The following is a 24,247-nucleotide window of genomic DNA, read 5'->3' as shown; positions in this document are numbered from 1 at the left end:
GATAAGATACACCTTTATTGATCCCATAATTGAGAAATTCCATGTCCTCCACGTCCAGCTTTTTCACCTGACAGCTGATGCAACAGTTGGTTTAACCAACCAAAGAATTTCTGCACAAACCGTCAGAAACCATCTCAGGGAAGCTCATGTGCCTGCTCGTTGTCTTCACAGGGTCTTGACATGACAGCAGTGCATCGTCATAACTGATTTGAGCGGGCAACTGCCGATTCTATTCACAGATGCATCCCATTTGACCAAAAAACACATGCTCGTAGCCATGTGAAATGTCTTAATAAATGTATTTAGCACCTGTCAGGTAGATGGATTATCTTGAAAAAGGGAGATGTGCACATAAACACGGATTTTAACAAATTTGTGCAGGACATGTGGGAGAAATAAGTCTTTCCAGTGCACAGAAAAAGTTTTAGATCTTTTAGTTTGACTCATGAAAAATGGGAGCCAATAAGTGTTCAGATGTGCTTCATTTATCACATGGGACCTGTTCTAACGGTGCTATAGAAAACGTTTAAATTTGATTATTAGCATCGAGAAAGAAAACAAGCTCTGAATTATTAGCTATGATACTACATTACTTTTATGATGTTGGGAAAAATGAGGAAAAATTGTAGTTTTGCAAACAAGAATCAAGATTCTTCCCGGTCTGCCATATTTTTTTATCACCCATCGTTACCAAATAGAACTATGCACATACAGGGAGGTCTTAATTGTCCTGTCTTTGGCTTGTAGATTATTCAGTCTTCTTTTACCTTTCAGTTTCTTACATTTGGGCCTAAACAACATGAAAATGAAATTGAAATGAAGCTGAAATGACCTCTGATTTGTTGTGTTTCTGTTTCCCTCATTTCAGAAGAGCGCCTTAATGTTCAAGCGTCTGGACGCCTCTACGCTCCCCGAGGACATTCTTGCCAACACCCAGACGCTGCCCATGATGGCCCACAGCGCTGGCTCAGCCCTGTGAGTCTGTGCTTGCGTGAAACTTTGTCACATTTGCGTCTTTATTTATATGTGTGTTTACTGTTTCTCTCTGTCACAACACAGGACCAGAGGAGGCTTTGTGGCTTTGAGTCCCATCTCACCTCAGGAGCTGTTTTTGCAGCCGATTAGCTCCGACGCTGAGGCGAGTCAGCCGCAGAATCTGGTAAGAAGGAGGACCAACATGAGCATACAGCCATTAATACCACAACCATGTCTTAGAGCGATGGTTATTAACCTTTTTAACTAAGCATTGTTGAGTCGTCACAGGCTGTAGAGACAGAGCGCAATTAAGTCCCGCCCACACCGGATGGGAAAACAATTCACCGCTCTCCATTGATTTTGTATCACGTGGAGGGGCCTCCTTGTCACTTACATCTGCGAGATAACAATGGAAAAACGTCTAAAAGCTGCTGTGTGGTGGGATGCACCACAGACAGTGCAAAGAACCCAGAATTAACTTTTTATTAACTGCTGAACCGAAGAAGTGAGTCTTTAGGAGGACAAAAGAGGGTACAGAGGAATGGGGAAGACTGCAGGATCCTGACTCTCATGAGTTACAGTTGTTAATCTGGCCAGACAAACTTTAGAAGTCGAAGCAACAAAAGCAATACACGACCTGTTTTTGAGCACTTTTTAGATTAAATGATGATCGCACCTCCTAATGTAATAAAATAGTTGCAAATATTAAAATATTTTACTTGTGGTCATTCAGTGGGATCATTTTTCAAGATAAGCTCGGTAAGGAGAAGGGACAGGGACGTGTTAAAATAATCCTTTGACATGCTGAAATCTAATATTGTTAGCTAGCTACAGGCATTTTATTTCTGTGTCAGCCCTTGGTAGCATATTGTGGCGCTGAATGTTTCCCCCCAGTGTGTGTGTTTTTCAGAGTATGACACGTTGCACTCTGTCTCTATGGGTAGGGTTTGTGGACAGTTTAATTGAAACAGCAATTTTCCTTCTCTGATTGTTTCTTGAACATTTTTAGAGGTCAAACTCAAAAAGTAGAAAGTCTGATATATTTTTGTTCCACTTTCTTTGAACAAAAAAATATTCACTGTTATTCTTTTCACAACTCTTTAAGTGGAACACATATCTGCGATGTCACAAAGTCATTAAATTAGAAAAATACGCTGCAGATGTGAAAACAGCCTGAACAAGAGGATGACAATCTGATGTCAGATTTTAATATCCAAAAGATTCCCATTTCTCTTTCTCAGTGCCCCACACTCACACACACTTCCACACATTACACAGATGCTGTTGTCGACAGATCATCAGCGTACAAATGCATTCAGTGCAACAGCGACATGATTCTGCTCCTTTATCAGCCAATCCATCATGGTTAAGTATTCAGCCCTGATTCAGGATGATAGCAGTCTGCTGTGGGTGAGGGCTCATTACTGATATAAAGGGCAGCTTGCACCAGTTATTTAACCAACATCACACAGTCATAGACAAACTCTCTGAACTTCCTCATCTGATAAAACATGAACGAGTGCCAGTTTACAGTTCAGGCTTACATAAAAAACAATGGATGTGTGTGTTTTGGCACCCGTCATATATCGCTGATGTGTGTTACACTTTAGAGTTATCTTGTCCTCCATATCAGGGTTCTGGACACTCAGGTTTGGAACCACCATCTTAAGAACACAGATATTCACTCTGAACATTTTCCACACGCAACTTTTATTTAACCTTTTAACCCCACAAATATGACAAACTTTTTTTTTTTTTTTTAATGATGGCGTTGCTGTGACTTCTCCCCGTGCCTTGCCGAGCACGGCATCGCTGCTCTCTGTGTTCCTGTCTCGTAGTCCTGTGGAGGTTGGAATAGCAAAGGCAGACTGTCACACTTGTTGTTTTGCTGTGTCTATACTGTCTGGTTTTACTGGTCCACATTGCTTGCTAGTTGAATGATATGAAATGATTCTGAAAATACGCACATATTAGTGTTTGTTCTTGCAGAGGAATGTGTTCGGCCCCGAGACAGATGTCATCTGGCTCTGTTTGTGTAGCTATGAAGACCTGATCGACCGTGCATGACTGAATGTACTTCTGAGCTGAAATATGGACTCCATTTTTCCCTGTGAACTGTTCTGTTTATTGTCTACTCTCGCCCGTCTTCTCCACTGTTCTGATTCCTCCCTGGAGTCAGTTTTCCTGTTGCTGGTTGTCCGTTTTTGGCTGGAATGGCTTCTGATTGGATGGCGATGTCTATGATAGATGACCTTCAGTGATGAAATGGCTTGTGCGCCCTCCTTTCACTCGAACTGGACCTCCGTGTATATAGAGGCGGTCCTGGCGGGGACGAGCCTGATTGGTGTCTCTCCTTGCCCTCCTCTCTTGTTTTTGTACTCACCTAGGTGGGCGAGTGCAGTGGGGGGATTGAAGCCCCTCAGGAGCTTCCACTAGGGAGGGGTCTGTGTGTGCGGGCCTCTTCCATGCCCCGTCTGGCTGTAGAGTCGCAGGTACACATATCTTCTATGACACGGCGTCTGTGCTGGATCTTGAGGACGTCAGTGGCTGCATGGGTTCTAATGCCAAAGTGCCTTGCTCCTTATGTGATGCTGAGACATTTAAATCAGTTTGGCTTGTTTTTTGTTACTTTGGGAGTCTGATAAAGGCGAGAATTGGTAAAACGGGATGTGATGTTTGAGCTTTTCATCTCCAGGATAGAGGAAACTAAACCTAACCAGTCTATTAGGATGCACCATTTTTTGCACTGACTAAAAGCATGTTTATAAAAAGCTCTGCAATGGTCCACTTGTTTCTGAATTAAATAATCAGATTGTAATTACAGCATGTTTAATGTTTTCTTTGTGTACGTACCTTGTGTTTGCATGTTTGTCTGCTTTGTTTGTGTGTGTTTTCACATACAAGCAGACGGAGGCTGCTGGCGGCTCCATGAAGCGCTCAGTCTCCACTATTGCGGATCAGCGGGCCAACGGGATTTGGCAGGAGGAGAAAAGTCCTGAGCGGGTTTATCGACCTCGACACAAAAGCTACAAAGCTGCTGGTTAGTCCGTCTCACCTGTTAACATCCCATCAGCTTTGATGCATACAATATTAAGCAATTATTTTATGTTTTCCCACCATTTGCACACAGTGGTGTAAATATACAGAAAAGGTCAAATTCACCCACTTTAGTCATCTCACTTTCTCTTTATCTGTCATTGTATGTTGTCTCTCCTCTCCTGAATGTCTTCCTTCTAGTTTCCCGGTCAGAGCACTGGCAGCAGGGTGACAGGGAGCGTGGCCGGTCCAAGGAGCGCTGTCACCTCCTCTCTCCAGACACGTCTCGTTGCAACTCAGAGGAAAGAAGTTTGCACCCCTCACGGTCCTCTAGTGTAGAGAGAGAGCATCCCCAAGATAAACAGGTGGGTCAGAAAAGCTCGCTTTACAACTAAATGATTCAGGGACTTGGACGGCAACAAAGCAGGGTCAAAAATTAACCAGTGAGAAAATTTCACCTATTGCTAAACTGCTGGAATGCCCCTTTAAATAGTGAAAGAGACAGGTCACGCCACAATCAAAAATACTATTTTTTCCTCCTACCTGTGGTGCAGTCTAGATTATTTTGGTGTGAGTTTCTGAGTGTTGGAGATATCAGCTATAGAGATATCTGCCTTCTCTCAAATATAATGGAACCAGATGGCACTCAGCTTGTGGTGCTCAAAGCACCAAAAAAATACATTTGAAAATATCAGTGTCTCTTTCCAGAAATCATGACCCGGTTCCTCAAGATAATCCACAGACCTTGTTGTGAGCAGTTTGATGTAGGAACTATTTTCTTTCTTCCCAACTACACTCAGCAACCGAATAACATCTGGCGGACTTTGCAAGCGCGTTCCTGGGAAGTCTGGGAGTGCTGAGGGCTGAGGGCAAAATCCACAATTCATCCATTCCACAAGGGGCCTCTAGTAGACTCTCTGCAGACACCCAGAGAGTCAGCTTGGGGTGCAGACTTCACTGATTTAATAACCCACAAGAGAAGTCAACTTCACTGGGTGTTGGCTTAAGTGGGCACTGTTCATCAACTTATATGAAATATGTATTGATATGACAGCAGCAATAGTTGACCGTTTCCACGGCAAAGTGTAAAACAGTCTCGAGGGCTGTCTGTCAGCCACTTGCAGTCTTTACGCTCGCAGACTTATGTGATGACAGTGAATACTTCAAACTATGTACAACAAGTCTGCGAGGGTTCAGTGTACAAGTACAGAGAGTGGACATTTTGATTCAGGTTTACAGTCACAAGCCTCTCGTCCATGAATAAATGCACACTTTCTTCTGTGTGGTGATACAGTTGGTGGGTGTAGTTTGGTAGAAAGAAAATGCCTCCTACATGAAGCTGCTAACAACAAGGTCTGTGGATTTTCTTGAGTAACTGTGGCATGATTTCTGGAAAGAAACATTGCTGTTGAGTTTTAAGTGTGGGTTTTTGCCACTTTGAGCGCCACAAACTGAGTGCTCTCTGTGGCTGATATCTCCAACACTCAGAACTCACATCAAAACAATCTAGAGTGATAGATAACACTACTGGTAGGAGTTAAAATGTGTGTTTCTGATTTTGGGTTAACAAGATGTCCTGGAAAACACAAGCCATAAAGCCACTGTTTTTTCTGTTTTGTCTGTAGGGCAACAGCTCAGACAGTCCAGTACCCTCCACCTCAGAGTCCAGCACCCCCAGCGGCCGACGACCCATGTCACAGACCCCAACCCGCTCTCGCCCTCACATCTCCTACTCCCCGCTACACCCCTCCGTCGGCGAGGACGAGGATGAGCAAGGCAGCCCAGAGACCATGAGGCGGGGCAAGCCCAACTGGGAAACCCAAGAGGGGGGCACAGGTGAGAGGCGAAGCGAGGCGGGCCGTCACCCGTCCCCACCTCGACGCTACCCCTCCGAGCCGTTCCTTGCCTCCCAAGAGGGCGACCACAGCCCAGACCCCTCCGGCCCAATGGAGACGTTGACCTTCGAGGCGGCTGTGGCCTGCAGCCTGGGACGCTCAAACACCATCAGCACGGCCCGCCCGCGCTTGCGGACTGGCTGGCAGGTCCCCAACGGACACTTTCGGAAGCGCCTGGCGCAGACGACCTCTGCTGCGGGCTGTGATCCTCTCAGCGACACAGAGGAGGACGACAGGTGCTAGGGACAGGCGGGAGGAGGGGGGATCCCAGAGAGGTGTTAGAGGACTCTGTATGACGGTGTACAGAGTGAATGTTAATGTGACTCTTTTTGCATCAGTGCTTCGAGGCCATGAGCCCTCTGGATGTTTGATCAAATGTGAACCCAAAACGAAAAGAACAATACTTCCTGAAACTGTAGTTGCCAATTCACACAGAACACTGACAATAACTAAGGTCTATTTCCTGACTTGTACTTGATGATAGAGAGTAATAATACATCTCAAATAGTTGCGGGATGCAGAAGATAAATGAATGGATCAAATTATGTCATTTGTGTCAATAGGTATTTTCATTTCTGAAGATGTTTCTAAATGATTCAGTGTTGCTCTTAACAGTACTTATCTGTGGGGTGTGTGAATATGTAACTACATTTTCTTATAAATTAATTGTTTTGTAAATACATTGTGATCATCACACCATCGCCATTTATTAGACCAGATCAATACAACAAGCCATGACGAAGAGGCGATCTGATACTTTACCAGACAATGTGGATACTAATAAGTAACACTCAATAATGCTGGATTTTTTTACAGTGTGAATGAATGTGCAGGGGAAAAAACTGCCTGATTTCCCCCGTCATTTTACTTTTTTGGTATTAATAAGTTGTGAGATATGAATACAGTTATAGAATAACATAGAAAAGATGCTTATTTGTTATTTCACCCTGCGTTATTGTTACATCATGCCTCAAACAAACCTCAAACCTTTAAAATTATCCTTCAGAGGGGTCTGTTACTTTTATTTTTACCAGTCTACACCCTTTAAATGAGACTTTCCCAACAAATATATTTAACATTTGATTTTGAGAAATTGTTGGGTGTGTAATTTTACCATGAACTGATATAAAAAAAATTATCTTTCATCTTTTTTTCACCTTTTACTTCCTTGTGAATATTGTATGAACCATTGCAGACGATGACTGTAGAAACACTGTAGACACCCCATGACGCATTTGCTTCACAAATTAACATTACTCTATTACTTACTAATAATGTACAGAGAAATTATGCTGTCTGTAACATTTAGAGAGAAAAAAATAACAGTAAACAGTATCAGCTGACGAGCTTTAAAGGTAAAGGAATCTTTGGAAATGTTCATTTTAAGGTTTGTGTTTTTGTTTTATTTGCCTGAAGAAGGCCGATTCTGTGAAACTCACTTAACCAAAAACATGGAGATTTGTATCATAAGTTCCTGGAATGCAAATACTTTGTGGGTTTTTATGTGTACAATAGCTGTATATACAAATAAAGGTGTCCTCAAGTTGCCACTGTTATTGGATGTCTTTTTATTTATTTTTTTAATATAATACAAGTTGGTCTGATAGTGGGTTTGGTTGTAGATATTCTCTCTTTATGCATCTTTCTCATTACCAGACACACATATTTTCTGTATATATTACGCACCAGAAAGTGTGACTTTACTGGTGCATACAGAGGGTAGTGAACCACACTATCCTGGAGGGTGGTTTACAAAAGTTAAGTGACTAAAATGTATCTCCATGTCACATTTATCATAACAATAGTGCTAAATAAAAGGCTGAAGTTACTTTTACAGCTCATGTGACAAGGAAAAAAAGGCATGACAAAAGGAAGCAGGAAACAAGAATAGTTTTAGTTCCACATGCCTGTGGTTCACACGCAGGCGTTTTTACCTATTGCACCTCAGACTTCTACATCCGCATAGGAAAGTGCAATCTGTACTTTTGACTTGTCATAGTGGGAAAACATTAATGGCTACTCCCTTTTATTCAAGTGTCCCAGTAAACCAGGACAGTGTGACAGTGAGGCAGCATGCAACAACAGCAGGACCCTGAAAGTGAAGCAGCACCTTTTTGAAATTGCACCTTCATCGTTCAATTAATCATTCATGTATCTGGGTGACCTGTGTAGCTCCACAGACTTCAACCTTTGCAGAGCTCTAATCAGCCAGAATACGTAAGAACACCTGTGTGGCTGTGCATGACCTTAAATGTAAATCTAAGAGTTTATCTAATCTGATTGATTTCTTTTGTAAACATTTGCTGGTGGCACAGTGGTGCAGTGGTTAGCATGCTCACATGTTGTCCCTGGTCAGCACGGGCCTTCTCTGCTTTCCCCCACAGTCCAAAGACATGCAGGATAATGGTGACTCTAAATCCTTAGGACCCTCACAGCAGATAAGGAAAAACTCCCCCCAAAAAAACCTTTAACGGGGTAAAAAACCGGTAGAAACCTCAGGAAGAGCAACTGAGGAGGGATCCCTCTTCCAGGACGGACAGACGTGCAATAGATGTCATACAGAACAGATCAGCATGATAAATTAACAGTAATCCGTATGACGAGAGATGCAATTAATGACAGTAGCTTACAACAACATTAATAAAAGTAATAATATTATAGTTATAGTTCTGGCTACTGTGGTACAATATGTTGAAAGTATGTATTAATACCTGGCAGTATACATGTGTGACAATAGTCATATGTGTATAATAACAGTAGAAGTATGACTAATGACTAATGATGGCAGCAGCAGCAGCAGGAGGCATCTGGCAGGACCACGGCAGCAGCACAACCACACACGTCATGCTGTCCAGGCACCGCTGCGATATGAGTTAATCTGAGAGACAGTGGAGCACAAAGGCTCCGGACAAGAAGCTGACTTACTGACATCCAGAATGGCCGAGTTAGCAAGATGCAGTAATAGAATACGAGAGAGAGAGAGAGAGAGAGAGAGAGAAGGAGAAGAGAAGGTACTTGGTGTATTATAGGGTCCTCCGGCAGACTAGGCCTAAGTCAGCCTAACTAGGGGCTGGTACAGGGCAAGCCTGAGCCAGCCCTAACTATAAGCTTTATCAAAGAGGAAAGTCTTAAGTCTAGTCTTAAATGTGGAGACGGTGTCTGCCTCCCGGACCGTAACAGGAAGATGATTCCACAGGAGAGGAGCCTGATAGCTGAAGGCTCTGGCTCCTGATCTACTTTTGGAGACTTTAGGGACCACGAGTAACCCTGTGTTCTCAGAGCGCAGTGTTCTGGTGGGATAATATGGCACTATGAGCTCTCTAAGATATGACGGAGCTTGACCATTTAGAGCTTTATAAGTTAACAGTAGGATTTTAAATTCAATTCTGGATTTTACAGGGAGCCAGTGCAGAGAAGCTAAAACAGGAGAAATATGATCTTGTTTCTTAGTTCCTGTTAGTACACGTGCTGCTGCATTCTGAATTAGCTGGAGAGTTTTTAAGGACTTACTAGAGCTACCTGATAATAGAGAGTTACAGTAATCCAGCCTTGAGGTAACAAAAGTGTGGACCATTTTTTCTGCATCTTTTCGGGTCAGGATAGGCCTAATTTTTCGCAATATTACGCAGATGAATAAATGCAGTCCGTGAGGTTTGTTTTAAATGAGAATTAAAAGACAAATCTTGATCAAATATTACTCCGAGGTTTCTTACGGTAGTGCTAGAGGCCAGAGCAATGCCATCTAGAGAAACTATGTCATCAGATAAAGAGTCTCTGAGTTGTTTGAGGCCAAGAACAATAACTTCAGTTTTGTCTGAATTTAACATCAGGAAATTGGTGCTCATCCAAGTTTTTATGTCTTTAAGGCAATTATGGAGTTTAGTTAATTGATTACTTTCTTCTGGCTTCATCGATAAATACAACTGAGTATCATCCGCATAACAATGGAAATTTATAGAGTGATTTCTAATGATGTTACCTAAATATATAGAGTAAATAGGATTGGTCCGAGCACAGAACCTTGCGGAACTCCAAAACAAACTTTGGTACGTAAGGATGATTCATTATGAACGTCAACAAACTGAAAACGCCCTGTGATAGTCTGGCGACCTGTCCAGGGTGTCCCCCGCCTCTTGCCCAGTGTCAGCTGGGATTGGCTCCAGGCCCCAACAGAATAAGCAGTTACAAAAATGAATGAAACATAAAACATAAAATTTACAGTAACATCAATCTTTGGGACTTTGCATTGAAAATACAATAACCTCTTAGACAGATTTAATTTTTACTTGCACTGGTGAAAAAGTACAAAATCTGACTTAAAATTAACTGAAATATTACAGTTGAAGAAAAGATTTTTTTTAAAGCATGAAATAAAAGCATTAATAGAGTATATTTTACACAGGATTACATAAAACTTAGGGACATAATTAATTTTGCTGGGAGTGCGAGTCACATATATCAGGAGCACAGAAGGTAAACTATAGAGAACTAGTTTATCAAAATTAAATATGGGCCATCATTCAAAGACGAATCAGTCGAAGGTGCAGTTGTATTTTTAAGTGCTCATTTGATTGTACCACAGGCCATACGCTGATGTATTACATCTTAAACAGATTGTCACACCTTTAACAGACATTATTTAAGATTAAAATGTTACTTATCATGTTGAGTGGAAAAACAATAAAAATCTTGGTAAAATTTTGCAGTAAAAGTCCAACTAAAGAAAAGATAGGTGAAAGATTGTGGCTCATTTTTACAAATAGAGGCATGGGATTAAAAAAGGAGGCAGGGTTAAAGAATGCTGTGCTTGATTTTTAAATGTATACCTTGGACCTTTTAGGGCATAGCCTACATAAATTGTACGGTAATAACCAATTTAAATTAAAATGTACATCTTCAATAAATAGATTTTGGTATCAATATTAACTTATACATAAATGCTTTATTCATATATGATGATGGAGGATTTGTGGGGAGAGTCATTCAAATGGCCAATAGTGGGGTGACAAGATTTTCATTTTTGTGCTGTTACAACAAAACTGGTTACTCTACCAATTTATTCCTCCCATCAGTGTGTGGGTTTCTGCATCATCACTCTGCACATGCTTAAATCATATCCAAGTATTATTAATTTTACAGTAAATTGACTTTGTTCTCATGGGGGCGTCTTCACACATCTTACCCATTACAATGTTCTCTGTCATTATTTTGTATTTATTATTTTCATGATTAAAAGGGGCGGGACTTAGGCCTCGTAGAATGACGTTGGGGAAATCATCCAATCACCGCGCAGAATCACACCCGGACGTCATATCCAACGGACCGATAACATGTCGTCCGGTTGAAGAAAGAGCTAGCAAGGAAGCAAACTGTTTAATGTTACTCACGAAGTTAAAGGAGGAAATGTCGCTGCAGTCCAGTACTCAGGTCGCTTAGTTTAACAGCCACAGCTGCTGCTGAAGTAGATAGTTTGTAGAAATTGTGATTCTCAGAAAGGAATGAGCGATTCTTATCGAGGAAGTCGTCCAGCTGGCTAGCGAAAAAGTAGCTAGCTAGGCTAGCTGCTAGCTGTCGTTAGCAAGGGAGTTCTTTGTTTTGTTTTTCAGGTGGAGGTCCGTGTAAACATGAAGAGAAACTAGCGTGGACATTTGCTTTAACATTCAACATTAATGTAGGAGTTTTACAATCATGCACATGGTGTCTTTAGTAGTGTGTAGTTGAACTGTAAATTAATGGTTTCTGGGATATTAGACAAAACTAACATTAGCCACCGAGAGCAACTTTAGCAACAAAGATCTGATTTTCTGCGTCGGCCAGGAGAGGACTGGAGACACGAAGATATGGGCAACTGTCTCAAGTCTCCGACATCGGACGACATTTCTCTGCTTCATGACTCGCAGTCAGACAGGGCGAGTTTCGGAGATGGGACAGACCCTGACCTGGAGCCACCTCCGCCCTACCAGGTGAGAGACTGCTGACACTCACTTCCCAGGGATTATTAGACAAAGAAAAGCTAAGTGTCTGCCACATGTAGGACAAATGGTTGTGAAAATAAACCAAAATGTACGTATGCAGTGGGCAATGTTATGAAAATATGCATGTATCACGTTTTTCATGTCTGTGGCCTTTTTCTAAGTCAGAATAATATATAATACCTGAGTAAACAAACAGGATTTGGAGTCATTATCAGGTCTATTACCAAGTAGTTTTGCATGTACAAGGAATTTGCTATGAAGTGTTGTGCATAACGTATTAAGAGACAATGAAATTAAAATTATAAGCAAGTATTGCAAATATCAAGACACAAATATAGAAGAGAAGAACATTACAAATATGTGCAACATCTGAATCACAACCAAAGAAGTGTATAGTCTTTAGAAGTTGAAAATATGTTCAGAAATGTGCAAAATATTGTCCAAGGAACATGCAAAGGAGGAGCGGGGTAAGTGTCCATGTCACCAGGAGTCCCGGGCCTTGTTGATGAGGCCAGCTGCAGATGAGAAACTGTTTTTGTCATGTGAGGTCATGGTCCTGATGGGCTGCAGCCTCCTGTCAGAGGAGAGTGGTTCAGAGAGTTTGTGTCCAGGGTGGAAGGGGTCAATGGCGATCTTTCCTGCCCACCTCAGGGTCCTGGAGGCGCACAAGTCCGGGCAAGATGGCAGTTTGCAGCCACTCACTTTCTCGGCAGAGCAAATGGACTGGCCGGTCAAGAATGTCCAGACCAGACAGCAGCTTTATTTTTCAGTTTATCCCCGTACAGAGCCTCACCAGTCAGACCACTTTGTACAGACAAAGTGAGCTGATACAGGAGGATAAATGTTTTTGTTTCATGTCGGTGTGTCTTTTGTCTGTTACCAGGAGCAGGCTCACATGCCCATGTACCATCCCACGCCTAGTCAGGCCCGTCTGGCCACCCAGCTGACAGAGGAGGAGCAGATCCGCATAGCTCAGCGCATCGGCCTCATTCAACACCTCCCTAAGGGTGTTTATGATGGAGGGCAAGACGGCTCAGAGAAGAAGATCAGAGAGTGAGCATTTTGTATTTTTGTGATGTTGACACGGAGGCAGGATGCAGGTCAATACCGCTGAGCAATATTAACTAAGGCAGCCATATTTTTTGTGTTCAGTATCTTTAGTGGGACACTTTTTAAATGTGACTAATATTTAATCTCAAAAAAGGATGTTATTCCATTAAAAATGTCTGATTTGGGGCTGTATAAATAAACTTAATTTCAGAGTTAGTTATGTAGAAGCATTGCCAACCATTAGCTAGTTTTAGCCTCTAAATGTGAGGATTTTCTCTTTTTCTATTTTATATAATTTAAAATGAAATATCTTTAGATTTCAGACTGTTTGTCGAACAAACAAACCATTTTAAGACATCACCTTAGGCCCTGGGAAACAGGTACAGTAACCTTTGTACTGTTTTCAAACACTTTATAGGCTAAACAAAAAAAATACGAGTCTTAAAAGTGCTATTGTACAATATGTATATTATAATTTCCACTGATATAAAATCATATAAAACAGAGAAAATCCGCAAATTCTCAGATTTCAGAAGCTGAAACCAGAGAACATTGACATTATTGTTTGATGAATTAAGTTAAATGATGAGTTGACTATTGCCAATAATGTTTTGTCACTGAACTACATTACTTCATGAATCATTTCAGTTCTACGTAACTGTAATGAATCCCTAAAGACCAGCAAGAGGCAGCAGGAAAGTTATATAAAGATATCACTATAATCTAAAGCCTCGTTCCCACCAAGCAGCCTGGTTCAGTATTCTGCCCATTCTGTACCATTTTTTCTGCACCCCTCTGTTGAGGTTCTGATCTGATACTAAAAGGTGGAGCTAGAAACACTGGTCACAGAGAATTGTTACTCTTGCTCTACACGACTCAATGCACAAACCTGCTATTTTGAAATATACCATCGATTGGGACAGAGACTGTAAACCAGGCATGTCTAAAGTCCAGCCCGGGGGCCAATCATGGCCTGTGAGCACATTTTAAACAGCCTGCAGCTTGTCTTTTAGACTCTATGTTGTCCGCCACACAATATTGGTTAATCAAGCAAGATCACTTTGCATTTATTCTGCTAACCTCACAGTGGCGAGACCAGAAACAGTTTGTAGACATGCACAAGTAGGAATGAAGCAGACAGAGTCAGTGTGTTGTCATAAACAAACAGGAAACAAGCAAACAAATGGTTACCTAACCACAGACATTTCCAGGTAGCGGATGTGACCACAGCAAAGAAGTTTAAAGTTGACAGCGAGGGCTGCTGCTTTCAGGAGTGGTGGAAAGTTGAGTACTTTCTCAGTGGAAGATGAAACAGTTGTACTTGGCTCTTAATAACCTTTATGACGTGAGAAAACAGCTGCCAACAGCTGGTATTTTCACATTTTCCAATCTGGCCCATTGGACACTCCTGCGTTAAACACTTTAGCCTGTTCTTTTTTGTTCTGAAAATGCTGTTGTTCCATGGACAATCAGCGAGGTGCAGACATTCCTCTGCACCCACCCGTGAAGGGGAAACACAGTGAGAGCTGGATGGAGCAGTGTTACCATCCCGTAAGAACCCCGCCTACATTTAAGAGTACTGTCTGCCGTGGAAACGCAAAACAGATCTATGGTTTAGGTGCATGTCTGCCTGGGTTACACATTTGTAGCCTCACATTACAATAACAACTTTAAACTGGTTTGTATTCAAGCTCTTTATTTCAACTGTTTTCAGATGTGTGATCTGTATGCTGGACTTTGTATACGGGGACCCCATCCGGTTCCTCCCATGTATGCACATCTACCACATGGACTGTATAGACGACTGGCTGATGAGATCTTTCACCTGCCCCTCCTGCATGGAGCCCGTGGATGCTGCCCTGCTCTCCACCTACGAGACCAACTAATTTTTCACCCCTCCACCCCCCCAAGCTTAGCTCAAACACAGCCCCTCCAGCCCCAAACACACACACAAACCCAACAGCTGCCCTCTTATAGAGTGAGAGGAGCTTAAAATAAATGTGTTGGCTGTTTTCTTGCACTTTGAAACATTCAAAATGTACTCACCTAGCGTTGGCCTTTCATGCCCCCAGGTCTAAGTAATGAGCTGGTCTTTAACAGTAGTTACACAAGTCAGTACGAAACTGTTTCCAGGCGACCCTGCACGATTGTGTGTTGTGTGTGTTTGTCATGCCGACGGCGAGCACGTAGGGTGTGTGTGTGAGAGCTGCCAGGGCTGTTTGATGACAGTGCATTTCCACTTGAGCCGGCCTCAGTGGTGTTTCTCCCCAGCTGATCCCAGTTCACCTTCATTCCCAGTTAGTCTTCAGTAAATTCAATTAGGTTGACAGATTATTGACCAAAATGCTACGAGGTGTTGCCAGAAATCTGTTTAAGTTTCCTGTGGCTACAGTAAAACTTCCTCAACATACTGATCTCCTGATCCCACATTAAAATGACCCTACACTCACTGGAGGTATGGGGATATACAGCTGAAGTTTACACTGTTGGTGTTAGATACTAAAGACATCACTCTCCAGTTTGTCAGGATTACAAAAAAATTATGCACACAACTAACAGAAATCACCCAAAGTTTATTAGTACACAATGTACACCTACAGGGGATCAAGGCTACATGATATTCGGCCACTCCAAATGGCCAGACTTTAAAGAAAGTGCTTTGAGCTGAAGGGAAAATGATGTTTAACGTGAATGTTTCACCGGGCGGTGTGTTAAAGTAGCTGGCAGCCAATGTAAAGGGCTCATTTGTGCATGGGCAGGTGGATCAGTCCGACAAAAATTAGAAATGCTTGCACACACTTTTCATCTGATCCAGAGATTTGCACTTTACTTATAGGACAGTATCTAAACAATATATTAATATATGTACCTTATAACCTTGCACTATCAATACTTCATTCCTTTATTTCCTGAGATGCAAAAGTTACATAGCTGAAAGGGTATTTTCAAAGCTATCAGTAGTCACTTATCACGTTGAAGTAAGCCTGAAGATGTATTTCATGAAATCTGTGATTCAGTAGTGTGAGCCTCTGCTTCGTTCTGCTTGACTTTTGATTCTTGTGTGGGGTTTTTTTGTGTACGCGATGGGACAGAGGATTGCTCCAGTTTAAAGGGGAAGTTTGACATTTTGGAAAATGTGCTTATTCACTTTCGTATTTAGAGTTAAATGCAAAGATGTCAATGATTCTGTGCATTGGTAAGGAGCTGGAGCTAGGAAGCGATAAGCTTAGCTTAGCATATAGACTGTTAGTGGGGGAAAACTGCTCCGACGCTCAGACATACACCTATGAGCACCTGTGTAGTTCTGTAATTTGTGGTTTTTCAGGGATTTAAATGTTGTGTGACAACAAATTGAAAAGCATGCAAAAGTACAGATGAATCAAACAAGATATATCCTGCTTATATTATGAGCTGTAGAGGTGCTGATAGGAACATTTTTGAACTTTGGTCAGAGCCAGGCTAGCTTGTTCCCCCTGCATCCATTCTTTATGCTTAGCTAAGATTAATGCCCCCTTCATTTAGCTTCATATTTGATGTACAGACATGAGACAGATATCAAACTGCTCATTTCTTGGCAAGAAAGCGAATTAACACATTCATCAAAATGTCTAACACTTCCTTTAAGACAGAAAAAAAGGCTAAATTTGATTCATTTTTTATTTTTCTCACAGTGTAATTGTTTGTTGTTTTATTTCCATTCACTGGATCAGTAGTTACAGAAATTTCCTTTTTTTATTTGTGGCATTGTGTGGCGTCTTTTCTCTGTTACCTGTTTTATCTTCTACCTTCACATTTTTTTGTTATATTTGTGTAAAATCCACTTTGTATTTAGGACAGTATAACTTCTACACTGGTTCAAGCCTGACTGTGCAAACCTCTGTCCCAAATGAATTTCAGAGTGTGAGGGACTTCTTTTATGGTGTGATTAGTTACAACTGAGATTAAGTTTTCCATCGAGCTTTTCCTTTGCTGTGTTTTTCATTTTAAGTTTATTCAGAAAATTAATATTTCCTGTAATCTTGTTTTATTTCTTTCTTTTTGGAAGGCTAAAATGCCGTCATGTAAAAAAAAAATAAATAAATAAATAAATAAAGAGGAAAAAATATTTCTTACTGTTTTTTTTTCTCATTTAAAAAATCTGTTTGCATCGGCGAGGGAAACTTGACTGAATGCACACAACGATTACCAAAAGGAGAGATTACAGAACACACAGTTGCAAAATATTCCTTTAAGCCTTTCATTAATGCAATCCCAAAATCTGGCAGTGGAGTGGAAAACGTGACTACATAATCAGGGTTCTCTGTTTGACTGATGTAGCAAGCGAGCCCAAGCCATATTAATAACGTTTGATGCTTTGTTTCCTCGGCTTGCATCAGCGGGAGAGGCAACACGTGAGTCAAAGGGAGTGTTAAGTGTTTTATACATGACGCATAAACATCAGGGTGAAATTGTAATTAGACGAACGGAGGGTAAATCCTCTGAACCAGTCCGTTCAAGATCCATTAAAACCAAACACATGAATCTTACATATAATTAAATGTGGTTTGTGGACGTCATGACATTTTATACAAGAGCCACACATCCAGCTTTATTGACTCACAAGGAATAATGGTTTGCAACATGCCCTTTCTCTCCTTGCTTTCTTTTTCTTTCCACAGATTAAGCAGTGACACAGTTAATCAGCTTTATAGTGCTGCAATGTCTCCATCAGATTCAGACACAAGGACAGACATGGAAAGGTCTATTGTTCGAGCCGAGCCAGATTTTGTGTGGCAACACATTAAAATCTCTACAAATATCTCAAGAATTTAGGATTATTTTGTACTGATTGTTTGTACAAAAAGTGCCAATTAATCTACGATTTATCAAGAGAAATGCCTGCTTGATTTAAGAACACGCCAATTTATTTTAACCACTAAAATTGCTGCACAGGGTCAGCAGCACATGAGTTTGTAATTAAGTGTTTAAACTAGTAAATATCCAGTTTCACAGATTGAACCCTAGCTGAGAGCGCATTTTCCTCCTACCAAATAATAAAGTATGAAACAACCACATTTTGATTTCGACAAGTTTATTTTTCCAACCATGAAATACTCATGTGACACAACATGTGAACAAATTTTTTATTGAACCAATGCTGGTAATACAGGTTTATAAATTCTAGTATATGCAGCAACTAGACTCAAAAAGACAAGTCGATTCACATACTATTTTTATTTAAAGGAGCTGTTTGTGACATTCAGAGCATACAGGGTCTGAGCTGGGATTGTCTCCACACAGCTCTCAAAATGGAGGTGGTTCAGCCGGCAGCTAGCAGCTAACATGCTAACAGCACTAATAGCAGCAACAGTGCTGACAGAGCTAATGGAGGGTGAGTCTACGCTTCTGCAACGCTGGTGTCATTAGGAGTTCTTGCTTGTATGAGTTCAGTGCAGAGCTAGTCAGTGGGATACACAGTGGGACTTGTATGCACTAACATGCACACACAGCCAAAACAGCTATCGCAACAAAGTACAGAGAAGCTCGGATTACAACACATACAAAGGTAGCATGACTTCATTCGCTGCTCGGGATGCCATTACTCCACTATATCTTGACATAGCAAATAGTTGCAACTATATTAATGCTCTGAATATCGTACACAGCACCTTTAACAACCGAGGTCAACTGCAATGAGAACATACAACCACACTGTCATAATTCATCCTGTTTTTAATACTGGGCGCCTGTCATGGCTGACTGCTGTTAACGACCTGAGGCCAGCATCATTACGGTTTGTACATCCCATGAAAGGTGACGGGCATGCTGCACTCCACTTCCGCCCTGGCGATCTCAGACAGATCCTTGGCATTGAGGATGAGGAGGTACCCTGGTCTCTGGGAGCCGGGGGCCACCACTATGGTGAGCAGCACTCCTGAGGACACAGAACCAGATTATCATAAAACAGTTTGCATCATAGTGAATGAAGGATTAAATATATTGTGTTTATACAGCTGTTATTAACATACCATCATCCTCATCTACTCCATCAGGAGTCTGAACAAACAGAGGCTCCGAGGGGTAGGAGTCTGGTTCCTGCCATACCCAGGTCTCCTTGGTCTTCACATTCAACTTGCAGATCTACACACAACCAAATTAGTTCATGAAAAAGCTTTCATACAATCAGAATTGCGTAAAGTTGAAGGTATTTTCTGAACTTACCCTGTCTGGTATGAAATGGTTGAGACCCAGACCGTAGGCGTACGTGTAATTCTTCCCTGCATACCTCTCGTAGTTGATCTGAGGGAACTCAAAGGCTGCAAAAGCAACACTGAAATTATTACACAAGGAAGATTTTCAAGATGAATGTGTCCACTATGATTAAGTTAAATTTGTTGGGTGTGTCGCACCTTGGCGTGGCCCAGAGAACAGCACCTCCGGCTCCAGCCAGATGGTCCCATCAGCGTGCATCACCGCTGTGGCTGTGGTGTACGGCAGACTGACCAGGTTTTTCCCCTGCTCCTCCTGCATCGAGTCCACAGTGAGATGAGAACATATAACATGAGACTTATCTGTGCAGTTTAGTAGTTTGCATACAGTGGAAGGCCATGATACACTGTCACAGGCTTCTGTGTGTCTGCTACTCGCCACAAAGCACCTCAACTGAACACCATCTCAAGTTTGTATTAGGTCTTAAAAGTATTTGTGCTTTGGATCAATGTCTGAGCCCCATTTTAGCATCACATTTGCCGCTGCATTGCATCTGTGTGCATCGCAATGCACATAAAGCCAGCAAAGAGTCAGCTAACTATGCTCAATAATACAGTACCACAGCTAGAAACAAAAACACGATTGGTTGATGCTTCACTGCGTCATTGGAGCGCTAAAAAGGTTGAGGCTAGCTCAACTTTGATTTGTAGCACGTCATACCGCATGTGTTGTGTGTCAGTTTGTCGCTTCATGTCACTGGTTTTCTTTAAAAATGACTTGAAGCCTGTTGTGTTGCTTTAGCATTAGCATTAGCATCTCAAAATAATGAGTTGGCATCTCAGAATGATAAGTTAGCATATCAAGCTAATGAGACACTCTCAAAATATGACCTAGCATTTCAAAATAATGAGAAACATTCTTAAAATAATAACTTAGTTTCTCAAAATTATCAGAAACTTTCTCAAAATAATGAGTACTAACTTGTTATTTTGAGAAAGTTTGTCATTATAATGACTTACAGGATCTTTTTACCACACTGGTGGAAACAGGCTCCCACAGGTGTCCTAATGAGAGGAACTCACCTTGTGGACGTCCAGGGGAATAACGTATCTGCGAACCTCCGGCTGAGGCGCCATCATGGCTGCTTTCTTCACCTCTTCCCAGTTGGCTCTCAGATTGGCCAACCAGAGGTAGTTGTAGACAAACTCAAAACTGTACAATGAACGAGTCGTGAACAATAATATCTCAAAATCTGCAGATGCTGTACAGGTAGGTTTAAATTAAAGAGCAACATTTACCCTTTCCATCCACAGAGGTCAACAACAATGAAGCCCTGGTCTTCATAGGTGTTGATGTGATGAAACATGCCAATGGGTGCCCCTTTGAACTTGTGATCAATGTACTCTCCTGGGTCTTTCTTGGCAATGTGAAACAAGGTCTGCGACACACACATCAGAATATATCATGAGATTTCAGGGGCAAAGATGATGATGATATCACCAAAGACGTCAATCTACTGCAAGGTCTTACTCCTTGGCTCTCATTGGATTCGAAGCAGTCCATGTAGTTGGAGCCTCGGATGCTCCAAGCACTCAGGAATTTCAGCAGATTGATTTTCACCGGGGTCTCCACAAACACAAAGTAGTTCTCTGACATGCCGAAGCTGAAATGATTGAGGAGAGAATGTCAGAAATTTCCATCACAACACTGATAACATACCAAATGCATTACTGACAAAACTTTGAGTCTGACACACCTGTGCACATAGGAGGGCTTGAACCTCTCGGCACTGGGGAACTGCACCACAACCTTGGACTTCTCAATGGGATCAGACTTATCTGAAATAAAAAAGAAGAATATTTTGAATCCTTTCAATTTAGCAGGCTTGGAGGGACTGACCCTGACAGAGAAAGCATCTTTTATAAACCATATTTCTATTTTTTAAGAGGGGTCACAGTGATTCATTTAACCCTGAATTACCATTCAGCAGCATATTTTGGTTAAACAGAGGAACTGAGAGGTCACTGCTGTTAACTGTTGTTGTCATGTGTGGTGATGCCAGCGCTGATCTGCACCTTTCTGCGTGGGTGGAATCCTGACAATGTTGTAGGCCAGCGTTGCTCCTTTTCCCATGCAGTTTCCAATGTTAAACACTGTACCATCCCTCTCAATGTGAGGGTGGGCTGTCACTCCATTAATGTTGATGAAGTTGCACATGTCAACCTGGATACAAATAAAGACATTTTACTGTGCTTTTAATGTACTGGTAAGATCATTTTTTAAACCTCAAATGCGCATTAGTATTGATGTACCTTCTTCAGCGTCTCCAAGGTGTCGACATTTACTTTGGTGATGAAGTTGGTTTCTGTTACAGCGTAAAAGTCCTCACCAACAGGGTAAACGTTCACCAGGCAGTTGTCTGTGACCTCAACACCCTTGAAGTAAGAGAAAAACCTGCAAACAAACAAACAAACAAAATTACATTGTACGAAGGTAGCGGTAACGTCAGGGGTTGAAATGTAAGCCGACACAAGTAAAAGTTAGGAAATTTTACTTTATATTTTCATTTAACTTTTTAAACCAAAAAAGTATCCACATGCAGAGATGGGCAGTATTTAATTAATTAATGTGTTTAAAGTACATATTTAATCAGTTGTGACTATTTTCTTAGCTTGTCCTTCTCCTCTACTATTTTGTATTATATCATACTCTGCTGGTAGTAAGTTTAAAAATGCCTAAAATGTGATGATATCAGTTTGTATACAATGTTTATTTGCATTTCTAAATTACAGATTACTTGTATTTTAATTAAATCCATTTTCTTTTACCTGTATTTTGTAGTTTAGTTTGATATAATTGATGAGCAGGTATTCTAATTTGTAACAAGAAACTTTTTTGGTCAACATGATAGCAAGGACAAACCAGAAATACATATTTTTCACGTGCAACCCACCTGGAGAAAATGTTTTTGCAGGGATCGGGGTATGCAAAGGTGCCAAACTCAGTGATCACCACACGCTTCTCTGTGATGGCTCTCACGTAGGCATCCGTTCTGACAAACCTGAATGGAGGAAAAGAAAGTTAATCCCAAAACATTATACACTGGAAAACAACAGTATTTAATCAATTCATAGGCATCCTTTTGCTGGTCATAAAATGCTGCTATTCATGATAGAATTTCACGGTGTTAATGCAGTCATACGTGCAGCCAGACCTGATGCACATGCTCAAGTTTCTGCAGGGTTATTTTCCTACAATGCTGTTTTCCCAAATGTTGGGATGCTGTGAAACAAATGACAGAATGCAACGGTTTGCAAATCCTTTTGTCATATATTAATCGAATACAGTGAATCAACAAGATATTTGATGTTCAAACTGATAAATTACATTGTTTTTTGTAAAGATACACTGGTTCTGAGTTTGGTGCCTACAACATGTTCCAGAATAGTTCAAGATTTAAGGACTGTCTGTGTGGAAGAATAGGCCAAAATCCCACCTGAACACTGTGAGATATTAGTTTCTTAATACAAGAAGCATCTTGTAATTGGCTCTGCAAACACGTAGTATCTCAATTATGTTAAATTCTTTTTTCCTGTGTCATTCCATTTTATTGCACATATTTTTTATGGATTGAAATGTTACGTTTCTTTATCAGTGTAGATATATAATACCAATGTCTGGTCTAAATTCTATCCGCGCTGGGAATATGTGTATGTTGAAAAGCATTTGCAAATCATTGTGCTCTATTTTTATCTGCATTTATTTACAGTTACACTGCATTTCACAACTTTCTTGGAATCAGCATTGCACGTAGCTGTCCTGTAAATGATGCAAATGACCTGAAAAATGACAAAACACAAGTACTGTCCTTAAGGTCTTACTTTCGGAAGTAGGTGACCTGACCGTTCTTGAAGTCGAATTTGTGCATGAGGGCCTGGCCATCGAAGAGGTGATAGAAAGGTTCATCTCCAACCTCAAAAAGCCCAGGTCCCAAACGGAGAAGACTTCCTTTCAGAAACGAAGGAATCCTACCTGCAAAACACCAACATAATAAACACAAATCAGAGATTGTTTTGAGACATATAGATTTGTTAAAATGCGTTCGGAGCCTGCTTTCTATGCTCTCAGGAGAAATAAGAAAAATACTCCTCCAGCTACAAGTGAGTTTCCCCAAACAGTTCAATCCATATATGACTGTCAAATATTTATTTGCCTGCAGTCTATTTCTGTCTGAGAGATGCAAACAAACCTGTCACTGTTGCTGGAAGCGGCTCAGCCAGCTCCTCGCATGTCTCAAAAATCTTCTTGTAGCCACCAGCTGGGTGTTCAAATCTGTCATCAAGAAGTGAAGACATCAACCCACATTGCAGCCAAGTAAATGAAACATAATGAAAGTTCCAGCGAGTTAAAAGTATGAATCTGTTAGTTGGAGTCAATAAAAGCTGTATTTCTGACAGGTCATGCAGTTCAGCATGTGCTTTTAAATCCTTCAGGGGCTTAATCAGCTGCAGACACACTGACCACTCAGGTCACTGGTTCAAGTTAAAGAAATACAAACATTTGAGAATCATGGACAAAAACACTTTTCAAAAAAGCAAAACCCATTACTGTGTAAGCTAGTTCTAAACATTTGGAATAGTTATTATAACTCACGAGAAACTTACCGGCTGACCATGTTTCCTTCTTGCTGTGTCACCACACAAAGCAAACTCTTAAGAAAACCTCTGATCACTACTGAACTGCTCGGCTCTGGTCTCCCAGTGGATTTGGGGTATTTATTTGTCTAGTACCCCTCACAGCTACTGAAAATCTGCACCGTAAACCTTCCTTCTGGCCAATCACAGCCCACCGTGAACAAGAATCCCATTGTGCCAATATCCTCTGCTGGATGACTCAATGGCCACACTCTGAAACCGGATTTATGACAGAGAATATTTATTGCACAGAATGGGTACAGGTGTTGCAATTGTGCATGTGATTTCGTTTTTTTTTTTGTTTGTTTTTTTTTTCAAAAGTATCAATGATTGTGCTTTAAGATATGGTTATGGTGTGCTGAGTCATACAAAATGTGCAATATGTTTCAGAGTGTGAGGGGCTACAAAAAACATGCAAGTAAACAGAGGTGAA

General features: G+C 41.2%; 3 protein-coding genes across 3 annotated transcripts in view; 2 read left to right on the top strand and 1 right to left on the bottom strand.

Moving 5' to 3' along the window:
• The window catches only part of LOC125901916 (voltage-dependent R-type calcium channel subunit alpha-1E-like), a 94,522-nt gene extending 87,073 nt beyond the window's left edge, over positions 1 to 7,449 (top strand). Inside the window, exons 43-48 of the mRNA XM_049597935.1 lie at positions 869 to 975; positions 1,060 to 1,159; positions 3,363 to 3,467; positions 3,880 to 4,015; positions 4,213 to 4,376; positions 5,637 to 7,449. Coding sequence (XP_049453892.1) covers positions 869 to 975; positions 1,060 to 1,159; positions 3,363 to 3,467; positions 3,880 to 4,015; positions 4,213 to 4,376; positions 5,637 to 6,149 — 1,125 coding nt within the window. The 3' untranslated portion in view covers positions 6,150 to 7,449. The remainder of the gene's footprint in view (positions 1 to 868; positions 976 to 1,059; positions 1,160 to 3,362; positions 3,468 to 3,879; positions 4,016 to 4,212; positions 4,377 to 5,636) is intronic.
• A 3,775-nt stretch (positions 7,450 to 11,224) lies between these two features.
• Positions 11,225 to 17,026, top strand: LOC125902329 (RING finger protein 11-like). The gene is made up of 3 exons (XM_049598577.1): positions 11,225 to 11,869; positions 12,765 to 12,934; positions 14,646 to 17,026. The coding sequence occupies exons 1-3, from the start codon at positions 11,747 to 11,749 to the stop codon at positions 14,815 to 14,817; spliced, it is 465 nt and encodes a 154-aa protein (XP_049454534.1). The 5' UTR covers positions 11,225 to 11,746; the 3' UTR covers positions 14,818 to 17,026.
• Positions 17,027 to 18,073: 1,047 nt separating this feature from the next.
• rpe65a (retinoid isomerohydrolase RPE65 a) lies at positions 18,074 to 23,846 on the bottom strand. Its single transcript, XM_049598078.1, has 14 exons — positions 23,785 to 23,846; positions 23,370 to 23,452; positions 23,002 to 23,152; positions 22,074 to 22,181; positions 21,433 to 21,574; positions 21,196 to 21,343; positions 20,877 to 20,958; positions 20,651 to 20,783; positions 20,419 to 20,558; positions 20,203 to 20,332; positions 19,321 to 19,435; positions 19,133 to 19,227; positions 18,940 to 19,051; positions 18,074 to 18,845 (listed from the first exon to the last, which is right to left on the bottom strand). The coding sequence occupies exons 1-14, from the start codon at positions 23,793 to 23,795 to the stop codon at positions 18,700 to 18,702; spliced, it is 1,596 nt and encodes a 531-aa protein (XP_049454035.1). The 5' UTR covers positions 23,796 to 23,846; the 3' UTR covers positions 18,074 to 18,699.
• Positions 23,847 to 24,247: the final 401 nt, after the last annotated feature.

The sequence above is a fragment of the Epinephelus fuscoguttatus genome, linkage group LG15 (genome assembly GCF_011397635.1).
Source record: "Epinephelus fuscoguttatus linkage group LG15, E.fuscoguttatus.final_Chr_v1".
Lineage (NCBI taxonomy): Eukaryota > Metazoa > Chordata > Actinopteri > Perciformes > Serranidae > Epinephelus > Epinephelus fuscoguttatus.
Note: the sequence above shows the minus strand (reverse complement) of the source record. Positions and strands in the feature narration are given on the sequence as shown.

Bases quoted from the DNA above. Each gene is read 5' to 3' on its own strand.
- LOC125902329 (XM_049598577.1), top strand. From the start codon at position 11,747: ATGGGCAACTGTCTCAAGTCTCCGACATCGGACGACATTTCTCTGCTT. The intron at 11,870-12,764 runs GTGAGAGACTGC...GTCTGTTACCAG, and splicing joins AGCCACCTCCGCCCTACCAG to GAGCAGGCTCACATGCCCAT. The intron at 12,935-14,645 runs GTGAGCATTTTG...AACTGTTTTCAG, and splicing joins TCAGAGAAGAAGATCAGAGA to ATGTGTGATCTGTATGCTGG.
- rpe65a (XM_049598078.1), bottom strand. The intron at 20,784-20,876 runs GTGTGTCAGACT...CAATCATTTCAG, and splicing joins AAGCCCTCCTATGTGCACAG to CTTCGGCATGTCAGAGAACT. The intron at 18,846-18,939 runs GTATGTTAATAA...CTGTGTCCTCAG, and splicing joins TGGAGTAGATGAGGATGATG to GAGTGCTGCTCACCATAGTG.